Source organism: Heptranchias perlo, unplaced genomic scaffold, assembly GCF_035084215.1.
Source record: "Heptranchias perlo isolate sHepPer1 unplaced genomic scaffold, sHepPer1.hap1 HAP1_SCAFFOLD_1181, whole genome shotgun sequence".
NCBI classification, from domain to species: Eukaryota; Metazoa; Chordata; class Chondrichthyes; order Hexanchiformes; family Hexanchidae; genus Heptranchias; species Heptranchias perlo.
The window spans coordinates 1-22,506 of record NW_027138409.1 but is presented as its reverse complement, the minus strand read 5'-3'; the positions used below and the strand labels follow the sequence as shown (position 1 = coordinate 22,506).

Below are 22,506 nucleotides of genomic sequence, written 5' to 3'. Positions count from 1 at the left end.
CATGCTCCTTTGTGCCTGCTCCGCCATTCAATAAGATCATGGCTGATCTATCTCACTTGTCCGCCCTCTCCCAATCTCCACTGATTCCCTCAGTGTCCAAAAATCTATTGCTCTCAGTCTTGAATATACTCAACGGAAACAGGCTCACAATCAACAAAATAATTAAGAACGGAGAAGGGAAGTCAGGGTAATTTTCTCACCCAAAGGGACAGAGAGCGTGGACCGGTTACCAGGGGGAGGACACTAAAGGGGCAGTCGAAGTGGGGTGAAGAGACAATCGCATGTGTTTCTGCGGATACACTGAGAGGAGGGGGAGGTGGAGTCATTTCTCGAACAGGGTCAGGCCTTTTCCTGTCTCGAATCATTCTCCTGTTATATTGTGTTTCAGGAATTGTGAACAATTTTTCAGCCGTTTTACACCTCCATCGAATGTGTTTTTAGAACAGTCCTGTCATATCACCGAGGAGAATTAAAAATACAACTACTGCCCACTTCACTCAGTGTAATGTTAGAGCAGAAAACAGTCAGCGTTCATTTCAGCTCTTCTCCCAATTATTATACTCCCCTGTTTCACTTGGTCTGAATTTCCCACAATGCAGGTTTGGGAAATTACAAATCTGTTTCCATTAATCATTACATTAGGTCGGAAAAGACCCAAGTTAAAGGACTGTTCTTTGAGTCGAATAACTTCTCTCTTTCACTGCCATTAGGAAGCTAGCCCATAATATCCCAACTACCCTGAACATTGTCTTTCCCTCACAATCCTCCACGAGTTAATGGTCTATTGTGTGAACATCTGTACATCTTCTCAGATCAGATCGAACACATTGACGTCTCGTGCTGTGCTGTGAAATGATAACATTTTAATGTTTCGCAGAACTCCACCTCTCTCCCTCCAGTTGATGGTGGGTCAGATTTCCAGGGGCGCAGGTAACTCATCGCACCCGACCCAAGGCACTGCTCTTCACTTGTGAGCCAAGAACATCTGGGCGGCACGTAGGAGGTGTGTATTAGGACTAAGAGTCAGAATCCTGCCAGGTGTGTATGGAGATTCACAGTGTATCAGGATCCTGCCAGGTGTGTATGGGGATTCAGTGTATCAGGATCCTGCCAGGTGTGTATGGGGATTCAGAGTGTATCAGGATCCTGCCAGGTGTGTATGGGGATTCAGTGTATCAGGATCCTGCCAGGTGTGTGTGGGGATTCCCAGTGTATCAGGATCCTGCCAGGTGTGTATGGGGATTCACAGTGGATCAGGATCCTGCCAGGTGTGTATGGGGATTCAGAGTATCAGGATCCTGCCAGGTGTGTATGGGGATTCAGAGTGTATCAGGATCCTGCCAGGTGTGTATGAGGATTCAGAGTGTATCAGGATCCTGCCAGGTGTGTATGGGGATTCACAGTGTATCAGGATCCTGCCAGGTGTGTATGGGGATTCACAGTGTATCAGGATCCTGCCAGGTGTGTGTGGGGATTCAGTGTATCAGGATCCTGCCAGGTGTGTATGAGGATTCAGAGTGTATCAGGATCCTGCCAGGTGTGTATGGGGATTCACAGTGTATCAGGATCCTGCCAGGTGTGTGTGGGGATTCAGTGTATCAGGATCCTGCCAGGTGTGTATGAGGATTCAGAGTGTATCAGGATCCTGCCAGGTGTGTATGGGGATTCACAGTGTATCAGGATCCTGCCAGGTGTGTATGAGGATTCAGTGTATCAGGATCCTGCCAGGTGTGTATGAGGATTCACAGTGTATCAGGATCCTGCCAGGTGTGTATGGGGATTCAGTGTATCAGGATCCTGCCAGGTGTGTATGAGGATTCAGAGTATCAGGATCCTGCCAGGTGTGTATGGGGATTCACAGTGTATCAGGATCCTGCCAGGTGTGTATGAGGATTCAGAGTGTATCAGGATCCTGCCAGGTGTGTATGAGGATTCAGTGTATCAGGATCCTGCCAGGTGTGTATGGGGATTCAGAGTGTATCAGGATCCTGCCAGGTGTGTGTGGGGATTCAGTGTATCAGGATCATGCCAGGTGTGTATGAGGATTCAGTGTATCAGGATCCTGCCAGGTGTGTATGGGGATTCAGTGTATCAGGATCCTGCCAGGTGTGTATGGGGATTCACAGTGTATCAGGATCCTGCCAGGTGTGTATAGGGATTCAGTGCATCAGGATCCTGCCAGGTGTGTATGAGGATTCAGTGTATCAGGATCCTGCCAGGTGTGTGTGGGGATTCAGAGTGTATCAGGATCCTGCCAGGTGTGTATGGGGATTCACAGTGTATCAGGATCCTGCCAGGTGTGTATGGGGATTCACAGTGTATCAGGATCCTGCCAGGTGTGTATGGGGATTCAGAGTGTATCAGGATCCTGCCAGGTGTGTGTGAGGATTCAATGTATCAGGATCCTGCCAGGTGTGTATGGGGATTCACAGTGAACAGGATCCTGCCAGGTGTGTGTGGGGATTCCCAGTGTATCAGGATCCTGCCAGGTGTGTATGGGGATTCACAGTGTATCAGGATCCTGCCAGGTGTGTATGGGGATTCCCAGTGTATCAGGATCCTGCCAGGTGTGTATGGGGATTCAGAGTGTATCAGGATCCTGCCAGGTGTGTATGAGGATTCAGTGTATCAGGATCCTGCCGGGTGTGTATGGGGATTCAGTGTATCAGGATCCTGCCAGGTGTGTATGAGGATTCAGTGTATCAGGATCCTGCCAGGTGTGTATGGGGATTCAGTGTATCAGGATCCTGCCGGGTGTGTATGGGGATTCACAGTGTATCAGGATCCTGCCAGGTGTGTATGGGGATTCAGTGTATCAGGATCCTGCCAGGTGTGTATGGGGATTCAGTGTATCAGGATCCTGCCAGGTGTGTGTGAGGATTCAGTGTATCAGGATCCTGCCAGGTGTGTATGGGGATTCAGTGTATCAGGATCCTGCCAGGTGTGTATGGGGATTCAGTGTATCAGGATCCTGCCAGGTGTGTATGGGGATTCACAGTGTATCAGGATCCTGCCAGGTGAGTATGGAGATTCAGAGTGTATCAGGATCCTGCCAGGTGTGTATGGGGATTCAGTGTATCAGGATCCTGCCAGGTGTGTATGGGGATTCAGTGTATCAGGATCCTGCCAGGTGTGTATGAGGATTCAGTGTATCAGGATCCTGCCAGGTGTGTATGGGGATTTCACAAGTGATCGCGATCAGCACCTGAATTAGCTGAAATAATGCAACCTCCACATATTTTCAGGATAGGTCTGAAATCGTATGAATTGTCAGTTGAATCTTTCCAGAACAGTCGGGTATTGATGAGAAATGCAAACCAGGCTCTTTTCTCTTTCCCCAGCCTTTGAATTTCTGATACCCAGATTGGGACAATCTCTCAACAAACGATTACGGTCAAACATTCTGATTCTCAGAAGAGAAATAAACTGTTTGAAAGCCCCATTTCATCACTTACCTTTCAGGTGACTGGGTATTTCAGTTAAACCTCGTCCGATGTTCATGTGGTCAAATTGATCGGAACCTGTTTAAACCAATGAGCTCTCGTGAAATCAGATCTGTGTGATATTACAGTAAATTCTGCATTGATTCAATGTGAGACTGAATTCAGAGCGTGATTTTACCGTACCACGTTCCTGTATCTCGTTCAGTATTTTGTCCAACTTTGGTACCGCATGGTGCATTTTCACAAAGGACTTCCACATCACCCTTCGGGCCCGAGAGCCTTTCTCCATCACCAGATTTAGGAGAAGTTTGGAACTCTCCGCCCTGTTTCCCCTCTCCATGAGATCAGTGACTCTCTGTGAAGAATAATAATGAATATATTGGTCTCTCCTTCTCGCAGTCCCTGATTCCCTTTGTTGTCAGTCCACCCAAGAGTCGTACCCGAACCGTTCCCCTGTCCTTTGTACAGACGCTGACCGATCCAATGGCTATTGTCACCTCTTTGTATCATTGTTTCAGATTCACTCGACATTCAGTTTGATCCATTTCTTTCCTGTTTGGCCTCTTTCTGTTCTGTGATGTTTAAATAATCCGAACTCGTTCTGCGTCCCTCCCACTTACCCGATGTTCCTGTCCACTGAAATGCCTCTCGTACGTTAACAGCGAGCTGACTCCCTCCACCCCTTCTTCGACCGCCTGCTCCAGTCTGTCCCAGTAGAATTTCGTCAAATGGAACAGCCGGTAATCGTCGCACTTTGTCAGGAACTCGGTGATTGCAGAGTTCGGATCTGTGAACAAAAAGGGAGAAAACCAAACACATTATCGACTTTCTATCCGGGCGGCTACATTCCCTCTTGCACCAAACGGCTGAAGCCTCCTGTGAGCCACATTATCAAACACCTTCTGAAAACCCACGTGCACCGCCTGTGCTACATCCCATCGACCTATATAGTCGCCCCTCAACAAAACTGTATCAAATTCGTCAAATACGACTGTCCACAGCGAATTCCGTCCCAGCCTCCCCTCACCATCCCCCGTATCTCCAAATGTTCACCAATTTCACCTGGAATTACAGATTCAAGGAGTTTGCCCACTGCTGGCAGAGGCTGACTGGTCTCCAGTTCCCCGTTGACCCTCTCCCTATTTTAACAGAGACATTACTTGGGCTCCATCAGTCCACCTGGATTTTTTTTTTATATAACAAACGAGGATTGAGAAATTGTGATCAGAGTCCCTCCCATCTCCTCTCTGACTTCCTTGAACAGCCTCGGGTGCGTTATCTCTGGGCCCAGTGATTTATCCACCTCGGTGGTGAAGTTTCTCAGATCCAAATCCTTCTCTACGGTTATCCCTCACTATGGGCCCACACCCTCCTCTGGTACACCAACATTCTCACTTCAGCCATCGTTTTTAGAAACTAAAGGAAATATTTTGTTTCTCCCTAAAACTTCATCCTCCACAACTAGTTTCCCCCAGTTGCTCCTCTATCTCAACTCCACTGCTTGCTGGCCTGCAAAACCCGTCGAGCGTTGTGCTACTTCCCTGCGTACGTATAGATTCTATCTTCACACAGCTCCCTGGAACATCCTTATGTTCTAAACCTCTCCGCCTCTCCTTAAAAACTACCTCTTTGACCAAGCTTTTGGTCACCCGTCCTCATACCTCTTGGTGTGTCCCGGCCGATATTTATCCCTCAACCAACATCACCAAAACAGATTATCTGCTCATTGTCACATTGCTTTTTGTGGGACCTTGTGGTGCACAAATTGGCTGCTGCGTTTCATACATTACAACAACGGTGACACTTCGAGGAGTACTTCACTGGTTGTAAAGCGCCCGGGTCCTGGGACTGTGAAAGGCGCGATGTAAATGCAAGCCTTTCTTCTTGATTTCTTTCCGGGTGCCTCAGTGTCAAATTTTGTTTGATAATCGATCCTGTGAAGCGCCCCTCATTAAAGTTGCTATATAAATGCAAGGTGCTGTTCCAGCTCTGTCATGGGCCCCTTCATTAATACTGGCGTCTGCAACTAATTTGCCTCCCCTCAGAGTGTTATAACCAGTAACGTTCCGCTCTGAGTCTTGTGAAAACCCAGGCCCTGTCTTATAGATAGTAGATCACATCTCTCATGATTCTGACTTTCCAGATGTGTTTGGAATAATTTGTATATTCACAAAAATAACACACAATCCGAACTCCAATTTTTTGGAACATTGACCTGTTTTCGTTTCTTTGTTTTTTTTTAAATTCCTTTTTACCTGTGAATAACTTTTCACTATTTCATAAATCTTCTGTTCCTGCTCCAACGGTTTTATTAATTCCACTTTATAGACCCAGGTCCGGACTTCCCTCACCCTCCAGTCACATCAGCTGATACCCTTCCCCCCTGCTCCACTCACCCAGTCTGTAAAACCATTGTTGGTCGGTTCAGACCGTGACCCTCCCTCCCCCTCTCCCTGAACTCACTCTATCCCCGAGACCGTGAACCCTTCCCCCCTGCTCCACTCACCCAGTCTGTAAAACCATTGTTGGTCGGTTCAGACCGTGACCCTCCCTCTCCCTGAACTCACTCTCTCCCCGAGACCGTGAACCCTTCCCTCCTGCTCCACTCACCCAGTCTGTAAAACCATTGTTGGTCGGTTCAGACCGTGACCCTCCCTCTCCCTGAACTCACTCTATCCCCGAGACCATGAACCCTTCCCTCCTGCTCCACTCACCCAGTCTGTAAAACCATTGTTGGTCGGTTCAGACCGTGACCCTCCCTCTCCCTGAACTCACTCTATCCCCGAGACCATGAACCCTTCCCTCCTGCTCCACTCACCCAGTCTGTAAAACCATTGTTGGTCGGTTCAGACCGTGACCCTCCCTCCCCCTCTCCCTGAACTCACTCTATCCCCGAGACCGTGAACCCTTCCCCCCTGCTCCACTCACCCAGTCTGTAAAACCATTGTTGGTCGGTTCAGACCGTGACCCTCCCTCCCCCTCTCCCTGAACTCACTCTATCCCCGAGACCGTGAACCCTTCCCTCCTGCTCCACTCACCCAGTCTGTAAAACCATTGTTGGTCGGTTCAGACCGTGACCCTCCCTCTCCCTGAACTCACTCTCGTCCCCGAGACCGTGAACCCTTCCCTCCTGCTCCACTCACCCAGTCTGTAAAACCATTGTTGGTCGGTTCAGACCGTGACCCTCCCTCTCCCTGAACTCACTCTATCCCCGAGACCGTGAACCCTTCCCTCCTGCTCCACTCACCCAGTCTGTAAAACCATTGTTGGTCGGTTCAGACCGTGACCCTCCCTCTCCCTCTCCCTGAACTCACTCTATCCCCGAGACCGTGAACCCTTCCCCCCTGCTCCACTCACCCAGTCTGTAAAACCATTGTTGGTCGGTTCAGACCGTGACCCTCCCCCTCTCCCTGAACTCACTCTAGTCCCCGAGACCATGAACCCTTCCCTCCTGCTCCACTCACCCAGTCTGTAAAACCATTGTTGGTCGGTTCAGACCGTGACCCTCCCCCTCTCCCTGAACTCACTCTATCCCCGAGACCGTGAACCCTTCCCCCCTGCTCCACTCACACAGTCTGTAAAACCATTGTTGGTCGGTTCAGACCGTGACCCTCCCTCTCCCTGAACTCACTCTAGTCCCCGAGACCGTGAACCCTTCCCTCCTGCTCCACTCACCCAGTCTGTAAAACCATTGTTGGTCGGTTCAGACCGTGACCCTCCCTCTCCCTCTCCCTGAACTCACTCTATCCCCGAGACCGTGAACCCTTCCCCCCTGCTCCACTCACCCAGTCTGTAAAACCATTGTTGGTCGGTTCAGACCGTGACCCTCCCCCTCTCCCTGAACTCACTCTATCCCCGAGACCGTGAACCCTTCCCCCCTGCTCCACTCACCCAGTCTGTAAAACCATTGTTGGTCGGTTCAGACCGTGACCCTCCCTCTCCCTGAACTCACTCTAGTCCCCGAGACCATGAACCCTTCCCTCCTGCTCCACTCACCCAGTCTGTAAAACCATTGTTGGTCGGTTCAGACCGTGACCCTCCATCCCCCTCTCCCTGAACTCACACTCGTCCCCGAGACCGTGAACCCTTCCCTCCTGCTCCACTCACCCAGTCTGTAAAACCATTGTTGGTCGGTTCAGACCGTGACCCTCCATCCCCCTCTCCCTGAACTCACTCTCGTCCCCGAGACCGTGAACCCTTCCCTCCTGCTCCACTCACCCAGTCTGTAAAACCATTGTTGGTCGGTCCAGACCGTGACCCTCCCTCTCCCTGAACTCACTCTAGTCCCCGAGACCGTGAACCCTTCCCTCCTGCTCCACTCACACAGTCTGTAAAACCATTGTTGGTCGGTTCAGACCGTGACCCTCCCTCTCCCTGAACTCACTCTAGTCCCCGAGACCATGAACCCTTCCCTCCTGCTCCACTCACCCAGTCTGTAAAACCATTGTTGGTCGGTTCAGACCGTGACCCTCCCTCCCCCTCTCCCTGAACTCACTCTATCCCCGAGACCGTGAACCCCTTCCCCCCTGCTCCACTCACCCAGTCTGTAAAACCATTGTTGGTCGGTTCAGACCGTGACCCTCCCTCCCCCTCTCCCTGAACTCACTCTCGTCCCCGAGACCCTGAACCCTTCCCTCCTGCTCCAGCCCTGCAGCCGCACACTGACCTGCCTCATAATTCCCTCCTTACGCGGCCTCGTGCAATACAATCCGGAGACCACCACCTGGAGGCCTTGTTTTCTAGTCTCGAGCCTCAGTCTCAATCGTCCCTCTATAAATGTATTGCTATCCGTGTTATTGGTTCCGACCATGACTATTCCCTGCTCTCCTTTCCTTCCCTTCCCAGAGATGGTCCCACCTGTTCCAGGATGTTCTCCACTCCGACACCAGGGAGGCAACTTACCATTCGGGACCTGCTCAGGGCTGCAGAAGAGTCTGTCTATTCCCCTGACTATAGAAACTCCCACCACTATCACTCTCCTATTCCTGTGACCCACCCGCCTCTCACCCCCCGCGTCATTCGGGGTGTTCCCCCCTGCTCCCCGGTCTCACACTGTTACTCAGGAAGACCATCCTCTGAGTCACTGTCTCTGTCCACCTTGTAGTCCCCAACACCAGGTATCTATTGGACAGTTCCAGCGACTGCAATGTCCCTCCAGATGGTCACTCACTTCCCTCTAACTACACAGTACCTGCTCTGTTACCTCTTCCTATGTGAACTGCAGGTACTTGTTCCTGATCTGGACCCTCTCTCAGGTCACAGTTGATATTTTGATGAATTTTCTGAACCTACCTGTGTCCATTCTCATTCTTTTTGTAGATGTTGGATCTTCAGCCATGGTGGAGACAGACGTTCCCAGATTCTGATGCTCTGTAATAAATATAATATTAATAGGAGGGTCAGACAGAAATATTAAAATGAGCAGGAGAACGTTGCTTTGTTAAACATGATACCAAATCCCACCTCCCCCATCAGTACAACGGCTGTTAGCTCTGGGATCGAGCATTTCTCGAGTGTTACGATCAACACTCCCCACGTACAGGTGTGACACAGACAGCTGCCCAGTGAAACCCCGTGAGTCCCGCTGATCTCCACAACCCAGTTCCAGGCGGCTTCCCGTCGACCGAGTCGCTGCACTGGGAGGGCCCATTGGTAGGATTTACTCACAGTGCAGGCCAGCACCAGCCTCGTTCCTGAGGTAGTGAATATTCTGGAGGGAAATCTGAAGCAGGGTGGTCACTGATGAATTAAATGACCCGTCACTCGGTTTTACACAGTCTGGGGCAATTGGATTAGATTTACAGATGTGTTTGATCCTTTAGATGTGTTGAGTTTTGATATTAAATTCTGGTACTTTCTGAAGTACGGAGTCTTCATATTTCTCCAATTAAAGATTGAGAAGACTGTTGATCATCGAGGACTGGATGTCGGACAAGCAGCGTGACTAAGCAGAGGCAGTGGAGGGGTCGAGCAGAATGTCGCCAGTGTACGTGAGAAAGATGACCACACCCCACCGGCCCGGCCCCGCGCCCACTAACAGGGAGCGAGAGGTTACACTACAATTTTAACGTCTGAATTGTGACGTTTGATGTGTAACAGGAAGCGAATGTGACAGGAGATGAGTGCAGCATTAAGTGTGACACTTACAGGAAGCGTGCATTAGAAATAAGACTTTTAATTTATTACTGGTGCATCTTGATGGCCTTGCTCATACTGGGAGAGACGAACTGGAATGCCTTCTCACTGTGTTTGTTAAAACAGGCCAGAATGGGAGGTGGATGTGTGTGAAGTTCACCAGAGTGCCAGCACTGCTGGGAGCACTGAATAACTCATGGAACAATATTCTCTATTTAGAAAGTATTCACACAGGAGTTATCACTTTTAAAAAAGTGTTATTAAACCACAGCAACAGGAAATCTCATGAATTCTACATATCTACACAACCTACTGCTGGATGATAATCTTAATTTTCTGGTTTAACAGAAACTGCATTCAAATTTATCCCCTGTATCCAGAAGTTGTCCCTACTCCTGGTCTGCCAAACATATATCGATAGGAGTTTACACTGAATGTTTCACAGTCTGAATATATCGATAGGAGTTTACACTGAATGTTTCACAGTCTGAATATATCGATAGGAGTTTACACTGAATATATTCAGACTGTGAAACATCGATAGGAGTTTACACTGAATGTTTCACAGTCTGAATATATAGATAGGAGTTTACACTGAATGTTTCACGGTCTGAATATATCGATAGGAGTTTACACTGAATGTTTCACAGTCTGAATATATAGATAGGAGTTTACACTGAATGTTTCACGGTCTGAATATATCGATAGGAGTTTACACTGAATGTTTCACAGTCTGAATATATCGATAGGAGTTTACACTGAATGTTTCACGGTCTGAATATATCGATAGGAGTTTACACTGAATGTTTCACAGTCTGAATATATCGTCGATAGGAGTTTACACTGAATGTTTCACAGTCTGAATATATCGATAGGAGTTTACACTGAATGTTTCACAGTCTGAATATATCGATAGGAGTTTACACTGAATGTTTCACAGTCTGAATATATCGATAGGAGTTTACACTGAATGTTTCACGGTCTGAATATATCGATAGGAGTTTACACTGAATGTTTCACGGTCTGAATATATCGATAGGAGTTTACACTGAATGTTTCACGGTCTGAATATATCGATAGGAGTTTACACTGAATGTTTCACGGTCTGAATATATCGATAGGAGTTTACACTGAATGTTTCACAGTCTGAATATATCGATAGGAGTTTACACTGAATGTTTCACGGTCTGAATATATCGATAGGAGTTTACACTGAATGTTTCACGGTCTGAATATATGGATAGGAGTTTACACTGAATGTTTCACGGTCTGAATATATCGATAGGAGTTTACACTGAATGTTTCACAGTCTGAATATATCGATAGGAGTTTACACTGAATGTTTCACAGTGTGAATATATCGATAGGAGTTTACACTGAATGTTTCACAGTGTGAATATATCGATAGGAGTTTACACTGAATGTTTCACAGTGTGAATATATCGATAGGAGTTTACACTGAATGTTTCACAGTCTGAATATATCGATAGGAGTTTACACTGAATGTTTCACGGTCTGAATATATCGATAGGAGTTTACACTGAATGTTTCACAGTCTGAATATATCGATAGGAGTTTACACTGAATGTTTCACAGTGTGAATATATCGATAGGAGTTTACACTGAATGTTTCACAGTCTGAATATATCGATAGGAGTTTACACTGAATGTTTCACGGTCTGAATATATCGATAGGAGTTTACACTGAATGTTTCACGGTCTGAATATATCGATAGGAGTTTACACTGAATGTTTCACAGTCTGAATATATCGATAGGAGTTTACACTGAATGTTTCACGGTCTGAATATATCGATAGGAGTTTACACTGAATGTTTCACAGTCTGAATATATCGATAGGAGTTTACACTGAATGTTTCACGGTCTGAATATATCGATAGGAGTTTACACTGAATGTTTCACAGTCTGAATATATCGATAGGAGTTTACACTGAATGTTTCACGGTCTGAATATATCGATAGGAGTTTACACTGAATGTTTCACAGTCTGAATATATCGATAGGAGTTTACACTGAATGTTTCACGGTCTGAATATATCGATAGGAGTTTACACTGAATGTTTCACGGTCTGAATATATCGATAGGAGTTTACACTGAATGTTTCACGGTCTGAATATATCGATAGGAGTTTACACTGAATGTTTCACAGTCTGAATATATCGATAGGAGTTTACACTGAATGTTTCACAGTCTGAATATATCGATAGGAGTTTACACTGAATGTTTCACAGTCTGAATATATCGATAGGAGTTTACACTGAATGTTTCACGGTCTGAATATATCGATAGGAGTTTACACTGAATGTTTCACGGTCTGAATATATCGATAGGAGTTTACACTGAATGTTTCACAGTCTGAATATATCGATAGGAGTTTACACTGAATGTTTCACAGTCTGAATATATCGATAGGAGTTTACACTGAATGTTTCACAGTCTGAATATATCGATAGGAGTTTACACTGAATGTTTCACAGTCTGAATATATCGATAGGAGTTTACACTGAATGTTTCACAGTCTGAATATATCGATAGGAGTTTACACTGAATGTTTCACGGTCTGAATATATCGATAGGAGTTTACACTGAATGTTTTGTGGTTTTTCGGTTATAAATTGGAACCAACGCCTCTTGTACTGAGATCTGACAGATTGTTACTCTGGCAATAGAGGAAATCACTCAACGAAAATAACTGAAATGCAAAGAACAAAAACCACCATCGTGTTGGGTGTTTAGTTCTGATGAAGATTAACCCTGCCTGAACATTCAGACACGTTTTCTAACTATGAAGCTGGGAATCCAGTTACGGGTTTTTACACCACAAGACCTGATACCGGGGATTTACTGAATGTACTGTCAGTTCCAGCTCTACAGAACATTAAGCAGCACCGCATCTACAGAAGGACATTGATAAAATAAACAGACCCCGTCTGCTCTGAAAATCTGATTGTCTTAAACCATCTAATCCTGTAACTGTTAACAGTGACCGTTTCAATTACTGCCACAATCCTGAACACGATGGATAAAACATCTGACTGTCACATTCTTTGTCCATCTGGCATGTTACAAAATTGGGATAAACGACATTTCTGCTAACTCCAGTTAGTGTTTAAAGGGCTGAAAGACGGTGTTTATATTTTCTCCTAAAAGTAGATCCCCATAATAATCAGGTGATTGTGTTGGCAGAGCACGGAAATGAATCTGGATTGTATTGGGGCAAAGATCAAGCTCAGTTTAATAAAAAGACCCCTCGGCCGAGGCCGGGAACTGGATCATGTGATCACCCAGCAACTTTATTCTGATCGAACACACAAAATAATCAACTGGAAGAAATTTTACAAATCATTATTAGAATAAAGATTTACATATCATTTTATCATCAGTTTATATTTAAATTATCATTTAATTCACCTGCAATTGTGAAATCCAGCATCCAGTTCAGAATTGTGAGATGATTGATTTTGAGAGTTGGATATGAAATATATTTGAATTCAGTCACACTGTCTGGTACGACCTTAACACACCGTGTAATAGCGACATTATGCGGACCATGAGGGTGGGTTCTTTCCGTCTTGGTGCTGGGGGACGGGGAGTCACTGTACATCTGCTGGGCTCTGCCTCAGACTGCAGTCACCTCTTCGATCAAACCCCTTCACTCTAAAACACACCCAAGGTTCATTTGTGACTGTGTGTTTTGTTGCACGGCCTCACGCTGGACAATTGTACTCGGTGACCAGACTCTCCCGGTCTCATTCTCACTATTTCCCCCCTTACCTCGTAACCTCTGTGGACTGTCGACAGGAGCAGTGTTTGTCTGAGGAAATGGGACTTTCTCTGACCTTTCTCCCCAGTCGATCGACAGAAGCGCTTTGAATCGGAACGGTTCCCTCTGGTCGCTGCTCTCACGGTCCTGTCCTGGTTCACCTGCCGGTGTTCCTCAGGCTACAGTCCCCGTTCACCTTTCTCGATCACTCTGTCATTCACCGGGTGATCGAATTCTGGCAGGGCAGAAAATGAGAGCAATATTGATGGTGTGAAGGAGAATCTAATCCACACTTTTCTTCACTGTAACACAGTTTGAGGAAGTCTACGCCAACATTTCCATGTCTCTTAACCACCCCGGCCACAATATGTGATCGTTTCATGCTCCAGCCCCAGTTGGAGGGAATTCCTGCTCCATCGCCTCTCTCAGACACTCCCTCCCCCAGTCCCAGACACTCCCCTCACAGTCTGATCCCCCTCCCCCAGTCCCAGACACTCCCCTCACAGTCTGATCCCCCTCCCCCAGTCCCAGACACTCCCCTCACCGTCTGATGCCCCTCCCCCAGTCCCAGACACTCCCCTCACCGTCTGATCCCCCTCCCCCAGTCCCAGACACTCCCCTCACAGTCTGATCCCCCTCCCCCAGTCCCAGACACTCCCCTCACCGTCTGATGCCCCTCCCTCAGTCCCAGACACTCCCCTCACCGTCTGATCCCCCTCCCTCAGTCCCAGACACTCCCCTCACCGTCTGATCCCCCTCCCTCAGTCCCAGACACTCCCCTCACCGTCTGATCCCCCTCCCTCAGTCCCAGACACTCCCCTCACAGTCTGATCCCCCTCCCTCAGTCCCAGACACTCCCCCTCACAGTCTGATCTCCCTCCCTCAGTCCCAGACACTCCCCTCACAGTCTGAACCCCCTCCCTCAGTCCCAGACACTCCCCTCACCGTCTGATCCCCCTCCCTCAGTCCCAGACACTCCCCTCACCGTCTGATCCCCCTCCCTCAGTCCCAGACACTCCCCTCACCGTCTGATCCCCCTCCCTCAGTCCCAGACACTCCCCTCACCGTCTGATCCCCCTCCCTCAGTCCCAGACACTCCCCTCACCGTCTGATCCCCCTCCCTCAGTCCCAGACACTCCCCTCACCGTCTGATCCCCCTCCCTCAGTCCCAGACACTCCCCTCACAGTCTGATCCCCCTCCCTCAGTCACAGACACTCCCCTCACCGTCTGATCCCCCTCCCTCAGTCCCAGACACTCGCCTCACCGTCTGATCCCCCTCCCTCAGTCCCAGACACTCCCCTCACAGTCTGATCCCCCTCCCTCAGTCCCAGACACTCCCCTCACCGTCTGATCCCCCTCCCCCAGTCCCAGACACTCCCCCTCACCGTCTGATTCCCCCTCCCCCAGTCCCAGACACTCCCCCTCACCGTCTGATTCCCCCTCCCCCAGTCCCAGACACTCCCCTCACCGTCTGATCCCCCTCCCTCAGTCCCAGACACTCCCCTCACCGTCTGATCCCCCTCCCCCAGTCCCAGACACTCCCCTCACCGTCTGATCCCCCTCCCTCAGTCCCAGACACTCCCCTCACCGTCTGATCCCCCTCCCTCAGTCCCAGACACTCCCCCTCACAGTCTGATCCCCGTCACGGTCTGATCCCCCCTCAGATCCCCATCATTTACCTCACATTTTCTCTCTCAGACACTCCCTCCCCCAGTCCCAGACACTCCCCTCACAGTCTGATCCCCCTCCCCCAGTCCCAGACACTCCCCTCACCGTCTGATGCCCCTCCCTCAGTCCCAGACACTCCCCTCACCGTCTGATCCCCCTCCCTCAGTCCCAGACACTCCCCTCACAGTCTGATCCCCCTCCCTCAGTCCCAGACACTCCCCTCACCGTCTGATCCCCCTCCCTCAGTCCCAGACACTCGCCTCACCGTCTGATCCCCCTCCCTCAGTCCCAGACACTCCCCTCACAGTCTGATCCCCCTCCCTCAGTCCCAGACACTCCCCTCACCGTCTGATCCCCCTCCCCCAGTCCCAGACACTCCCCCTCACCGTCTGATTCCCCCTCCCCCAGTCCCAGACACTCCCCCTCACCGTCTGATTCCCCCTCCCCCAGTCCCAGACACTCCCCTCACCGTCTGATCCCCCTCCCTCAGTCCCAGACACTCCCCTCACCGTCTGATCCCCCTCCCTCAGTCCCAGACACTCCCCTCACCGTCTGATCCCCCTCCCTCAGTCCCAGACACTCCCCTCACCGTCTGATCCCCCTCCCTCAGTCCCAGACACTCCCCTCACCGTCTGATCCCCCTCCCTCAGTCCCAGACACTCCCCTCACCGTCTGATCCCACTCCCCCGGTCCCAGACACTCCCCTTACCGTCTGATCCCCCTCCCTCAGTCCCAGACACTCCCCTCACCGTCTGATCCCCCTCCCCCGGTCCCAAACACTCCCCTCACCGTCTGATCCCCCTCCCTCAGTCCCAGACACTCCCCCTCACCGTCTGATCCCCCTCCCTCAGTCCCAGACACTCCCCCTCACCGTCTGATCCCCCTCCCTCAGTCCCAGACACTCCCCTCACCGTCTGATCCCCCTCCCTCAGTCCCAGACACTCCCCTCACCGTCTGATCCCTCTCCCTCAGTCCCAGACACTCCCCTCACAGTCTGATCCCCCTCCCTCAGTCCGAGACACTCCCCTCACCGTCTGATCCCCCTCCCCCAGTCCCAGACACTCCCCTCAACGTCTGATCCCCCTCCCTCAGTCCCGGACACTCCCCTCACCGTCTGATCCCCCTCCCCCAGTCCCAGACACTCCCCTCACCGTCTGATCCCCCTCACTCAGTCCCAGACACTCCCCTCACAGTCTGATCCCCCTCCCTCAGTCCCAGACACTCCCCTCACCGTCTGATCCGCCTCCCTCAGTCCCAGACACTCCCCTCACCGTCTGATCCGCCTCCCTCAGTCCCAGACACTCCCCTCACAGTCTGATCCCCCTCCCCCAGTCCCAGACACTCCCCTCACCGTCTGATACCCCTCCCTCAGTCCCAGACACTCCCCTCACCGTCTGATCCCCCTCCCTCAGTCCCACACACTCCCCTCACCGTCTGATCCCCCTCCCTCAGTCCCAGACACTCCCCCTCACAGTCTGATCCCCCTCCCCCAGTCCCAGACACTCCCCCTCACCGTCTGATTCCCCTCCCTCAGTCCCAGACACTCCCCTCACCGTCTGATCCCCCTCCCTCAGTCCCAGACACTCCCCTCACAGTCTGATCCCCCTCCCTCAGTCCCAGACACTCCCCTCACCGTCTGATCCCCCTCCCTCAGTCCCAGACACTCCCCTCACCGTGATCCCCCTCCCTCAGTCCCAGACACTCCCCTCACCGTCTGATCCCCCTCCCTCAGTCCCAGACACTCCCCTCACCGTCTGATCCCCCTCCCTCAGTCCCAGACACTCCCCTCACCGTCTGATCCCCCTCCCTCAGTCCCAGACACTCCCCTCACCGTCTGATCCCCCTCCCTCAGTCCCAGACACTCCCCTCACCGTCTGATCCCCCTCCCTCAGTCCCAGACACTCCCCTCACCGTCTGATCCCCCTCCCTCAGTCCCAGACACTCCCCTCACCGTCTGATCCCCCTCCCTCAGTCCCAGACACTCCCCTCACCGTCTGATCCCCCTCCCCCAGTCCCAGACACTCCCCTCACCGTCTGATCCCCCTCCCTCAGTCCCAGACACTCCCCTCACCGTCTGATCCCCCTCCCTCAGTCCCAGACACTCCCCCTCACCGTCTGATCCCCCTCCCTCAGTCCCAGACACTCCCCTCACCGTCTGATCCCCCTCCCTCAGTCCCAGACACTCCCCTCACAGTCTGATCCCCCTCCCTCAGTCCCAGACACTCCCCCTCACCGTCTGATCCCCCTCCCTCAGTCCCAGACACTCCCCCTCACCGTCTGATCCCCCTCCCTCAGTCCCAGACACTCCCCTCACCGTCTGATCCCCCTCCCTCAGTCCCAGACACTCCCCTCACCGTCTGATCCCCCTCCCTCAGTCCCAGACACTCCCCTCACCGTCTGATCCCCCTCCCTCAGTCCCAGACACTCCCCTCACCGTCTGATCCCCCTCCCCCAGTCCCAGACACTCCCCTCACAGTCTGATCCCCCTCCCTCAGTCCCAGACACTCCCCTCACCGTCTGATCCCCCTCCCTCAGTCCCAGACACTCCCCTCACCGTCTGATCCCCCTCCCTCAGTCCCAGACACTCCCCTCACCGTCTGATCCCCCTCCCTCAGTCCCAGACACTCCCCTCACCGTCTGATCCCCCTCCCCCAGTCCCAGACACTCCCCCTCACCGTCTGATTCCCCCTCCCCCAGTCCCAGACACTCCCCCTCACCGTCTGATTCCCCCTCCCCCAGTCCCAGACACTCCCCTCACCGTCTGATCCCCCTCCCTCAGTCCCAGACACTCCCCTCACCGTCTGATCCCCCTCCCCCAGTCCCAGACACTCCCCTCACCGTCTGATCCCCCTCCCTCAGTCCCAGACACTCCCCTCACCGTCTGATCCCCCTCCCTCAGTCCCAGACACTCCCCCTCACAGTCTGATCCCCGTCACGGTCTGATCCCCCCTCAGATCCCCATCATTTACCTCACATTTTCTCTCTCAGACACTCCCTCCCCCAGTCCCAGACACTCCCCTCACAGTCTGATCCCCCTCCCCCAGTCCCAGACACTCCCCTCACCGTCTGATGCCCCTCCCTCAGTCCCAGACACTCCCCTCACCGTCTGATCCCCCTCCCTCAGTCCCAGACACTCCCCTCACAGTCTGATCCCCCTCCCTCAGTCCCAGACACTCCCCTCACCGTCTGATCCCCCTCCCTCAGTCCCAGACACTCGCCTCACCGTCTGATCCCCCTCCCTCAGTCCCAGACACTCCCCTCACAGTCTGATCCCCCTCCCTCAGTCCCAGACACTCCCCTCACCGTCTGATCCCCCTCCCCCAGTCCCAGACACTCCCCCTCACCGTCTGATTCCCCCTCCCCCAGTCCCAGACACTCCCCCTCACCGTCTGATTCCCCCTCCCCCAGTCCCAGACACTCCCCTCACCGTCTGATCCCCCTCCCTCAGTCCCAGACACTCCCCTCACCGTCTGATCCCCCTCCCCCAGTCCCAGACACTCCCCTCACCGTCTGATCCCCCTCCCTCAGTCCCAGACACTCCCCTCACCGTCTGATCCCCCTCCCTCAGTCCCAGACACTCCCCTCACCGTCTGATCCCCCTCCCTCAGTCCCAGACACTCCCCTCACCGTCTGATCCCCCTCCCTCAGTCCCAGACACTCCCCTCACCGTCTGATCCCACTCCCCCGGTCCCAGACACTCCCCTTACCGTCTGATCCCCCTCCCTCAGTCCCAGACACTCCCCTCACCGTCTGATCCCCCTCCCCCGGTCCCAAACACTCCCCTCACCGTCTGATCCCCCTCCCTCAGTCCCAGACACTCCCCCTCACCGTCTGATCCCCCTCCCTCAGTCCCAGACACTCCCCCTCACCGTCTGATCCCCCTCCCTCAGTCCCAGACACTCCCCTCACCGTCTGATCCCCCTCCCTCAGTCCCAGACACTCCCCTCACCGTCTGATCCCTCTCCCTCAGTCCCAGACACTCCCCTCACAGTCTGATCCCCCTCCCTCAGTCCGAGACACTCCCCTCACCGTCTGATCCCCCTCCCCCAGTCCCAGACACTCCCCTCAACGTCTGATCCCCCTCCCTCAGTCCCGGACACTCCCCTCACCGTCTGATCCCCCTCCCCCAGTCCCAGACACTCCCCTCACCGTCTGATCCCCCTCACTCAGTCCCAGACACTCCCCTCACAGTCTGATCCCCCTCCCTCAGTCCCAGACACTCCCCTCACCGTCTGATCCGCCTCCCTCAGTCCCAGACACTCCCCTCACCGTCTGATCCGCCTCCCTCAGTCCCAGACACTCCCCTCACAGTCTGATCCCCCTCCCCCAGTCCCAGACACTCCCCTCACCGTCTGATACCCCTCCCTCAGTCCCAGACACTCCCCTCACCGTCTGATCCCCCTCCCTCAGTCCCACACACTCCCCTCACCGTCTGATCCCCCTCCCTCAGTCCCAGACACTCCCCCTCACAGTCTGATCCCCCTCCCCCAGTCCCAGACACTCCCCCTCACCGTCTGATTCCCCTCCCTCAGTCCCAGACACTCCCCTCACCGTCTGATCCCCCTCCCTCAGTCCCAGACACTCCCCTCACAGTCTGATCCCCCTCCCTCAGTCCCAGACACTCCCCTCACCGTCTGATCCCCCTCCCTCAGTCCCAGACACTCCCCTCACCGTGATCCCCCTCCCTCAGTCCCAGACACTCCCCTCACCGTCTGATCCCCCTCCCTCAGTCCCAGACACTCCCCTCACCGTCTGATCCCCCTCCCTCAGTCCCAGACACTCCCCTCACCGTCTGATCCCCCTCCCTCAGTCCCAGACACTCCCCTCACCGTCTGATCCCCCTCCCTCAGTCCCAGACACTCCCCTCACCGTCTGATCCCCCTCCCTCAGTCCCAGACACTCCCCTCACCGTCTGATCCCCCTCCCTCAGTCCCAGACACTCCCCTCACCGTCTGATCCCCCTCCCTCAGTCCCAGACACTCCCCTCACCGTCTGATCCCCCTCCCCCAGTCCCAGACACTCCCCTCACCGTCTGATCCCCCTCCCTCAGTCCCAGACACTCCCCTCACCGTCTGATCCCCCTCCCTCAGTCCCAGACACTCCCCCTCACCGTCTGATCCCCCTCCCTCAGTCCCAGACACTCCCCTCACCGTCTGATCCCCCTCCCTCAGTCCCAGACACTCCCCTCACAGTCTGATCCCCCTCCCTCAGTCCCAGACACTCCCCCTCACCGTCTGATCCCCCTCCCTCAGTCCCAGACACTCCCCCTCACCGTCTGATCCCCCTCCCTCAGTCCCAGACACTCCCCTCACCGTCTGATCCCCCTCCCTCAGTCCCAGACACTCCCCTCACCGTCTGATCCCCCTCCCTCAGTCCCAGACACTCCCCTCACCGTCTGATCCCCCTCCCTCAGTCCCAGACACTCCCCTCACCGTCTGATCCCCCTCCCCCAGTCCCAGACACTCCCCTCACAGTCTGATCCCCCTCCCTCAGTCCCAGACACTCCCCTCACCGTCTGATCCCCCTCCCTCAGTCCCAGACACTCCCCTCACCGTCTGATCCCCCTCCCTCAGTCCCAGACACTCCCCTCACCGTCTGATCCCCCTCCCTCAGTCCCAGACACTCCCCTCACCGTCTGATCCCCCTCCCCCAGTCCCAGACACTCCCCTCACAGTCTGATCCCCCTCCCTCAGTCCCAGACACTCCCCTCACCGTCTGATCCCCCTCCCTCAGTCCCAGACACTCCCCTCACCGTCTGATCCCCCTCCCTCAGTCCCAGACACTCCACTCACCGTCTGATCCCCCTCCCTCAGTCCCAGACACTCCCCTCACCGTCTGATCCCCCTCCCTCAGTCCCAGACACTCCCCCTCACAGTCTGATCCCCCTCCCCCGGTCCCAGACACTCCCCTCACCGTCTGATCCCCCTCCCTCAGTCCCAGACACTCCCCTCACCGTCTGATCCCCCTCCCCCAGTCCCAGACACTCCCCTCACCGTCTGATCCCCCTCCCTCAGTCCCAGACACTCCCCCTCACCGTCTGATCCCCCTCCCTCAGTCCCAGACACTCCCCTCACCGTCTGATCCCCCTCCCTCAGTCCCAGACACTCCCCTCACCGTCTGATCCCCCTCCCTCAGTCCCAGACACTCCCCTCACCGTCAGATCCCCCTCCCTCAGTCCCAGACACTCCCCTCACAGTCTGATCCCCCTCCCTCAGTCCCAGACACTCCCCTCACCGTCTGATCCCCCTCCCTCAGTCCCAGACACTCCCCTCACCGTCTGATCCCCCTCTCTCAGTCCCAGACACTCCCCTCACCGTCTGATCCCCCTCCCTCAGTCCCAGACACTCCCCTCACCGTCTGATCCCCCTCCCCCAGTCCCAGACACTCCCCTCACCGTCTGATCCCCCTCCCTCAGTCCCAGACACTCCCCTCACCGTCTGATCCCCCTCCCTCAGTCCCAGACACTCCCCTCACCGTCTGATCCCCCTCCCTCAGTCCCAGACACTCCCCCTCACAGTCTGATCCCCCTCCCCCAGTCCCAGACACTCCCCTCACCGTCTGATCCCCCTCCCTCAGTCCCAGACACTCCGCTCACCGTCTGATCCCCCTCCCTCAGTCCCAGACACTCCCCTCACCATCTGATCCCCCTCCCTCAGTCCCAGACACTCCCCCTCACCGTCTGATCCGCCTCCCTCAGTCCCAGACACTCCCCTCACAGTCTGATCCCCCTCCCTCAGTCGCAGACACTCCCCCTCACCGTCTGATCCCCCTCCCTCAGTCCCAGACACTCCCCCTCACCGTCTGATCCCCCTCCCTCAGTCCCAGACACTCCCCTCACCGTCTGATCCCCCTCCCTCAGTCCCAGACACTCCCCTCACCGTCTGATCCCCCTCCCTCAGTCCCAGACACTCCCCTCACCGTCTGATCCCCCTCCCTCAGTCCCAGACACTCCCCTCACCGTCTGATCCCCCTCCCTCAGTCCCAGACACTCCCCTCACCGTCTGATCCCCCTCCCTCAGTCCCAGACACTCCCCCTCACCGTCTGATCCCCGTCACGGTCTGATCCCCCCTCAGATCCCCATCATTTACCTCACATTTTCTCTCTCTCTCTCTCCCTCCGCCGCCATTTTGTCTCCAAACCGCCTTCTTCTCCGACGACGGCGCGCCATCCGGGGAATCGTCGACGGGCCGGCGCATGCGCGCCGCGTCAATTCACGCCCCCCCGCTCCCCCGATTGGGTCAGGACAGGTTGATTGACATCCCCGCTCACCAATCGGGGCTGATTGACCGACCGCGAGGGTGGGAGGGAGGAATTCGGTCACGTGGCGGCTGATTTTTTTTTGAACTGCGCGGCGGTTCAACCGCCCACCGTGCGCGTGGCGTCAGTTGCCCGGTAACGGCTCCCTCGTGACGTGGGTAACCCGGCAACGGCGCGCTCGTGACGCGTGTCGACAGGGGCGGCGCCGTGAGCTGAT

General features: G+C 53.8%; 1 protein-coding gene across 4 annotated transcripts in view; it reads right to left on the bottom strand.

Moving 5' to 3' along the window:
* The window catches only part of LOC137308065 (NACHT, LRR and PYD domains-containing protein 3-like), a 41,952-nt gene extending 19,725 nt beyond the window's left edge, over positions 1 to 22,227 (bottom strand). The window contains exons 1-6 of one of the 4 annotated variants that reach the window (XM_067976996.1): positions 22,121 to 22,227; positions 13,011 to 13,597; positions 8,736 to 8,813; positions 4,064 to 4,230; positions 3,627 to 3,798; positions 3,456 to 3,521 (exon numbers count right to left, since the gene is read on the bottom strand). In XM_067976996.1, the coding sequence (XP_067833097.1) occupies positions 3,456 to 3,521; positions 3,627 to 3,798; positions 4,064 to 4,230; positions 8,736 to 8,813; positions 13,011 to 13,203 (676 nt within the window). In that variant the 5' untranslated portion in view covers positions 13,204 to 13,597; positions 22,121 to 22,227. Of the gene's footprint in view, positions 1 to 3,455; positions 3,522 to 3,626; positions 3,799 to 4,063; positions 4,231 to 8,735; positions 8,814 to 13,010; positions 13,598 to 22,120 lie in introns of those variants that run through there. The other 3 variants (XM_067976998.1, XM_067976997.1, XM_067976999.1) reach the window with 3 other exon arrangements.
* Positions 22,228 to 22,506: the final 279 nt, after the last annotated feature.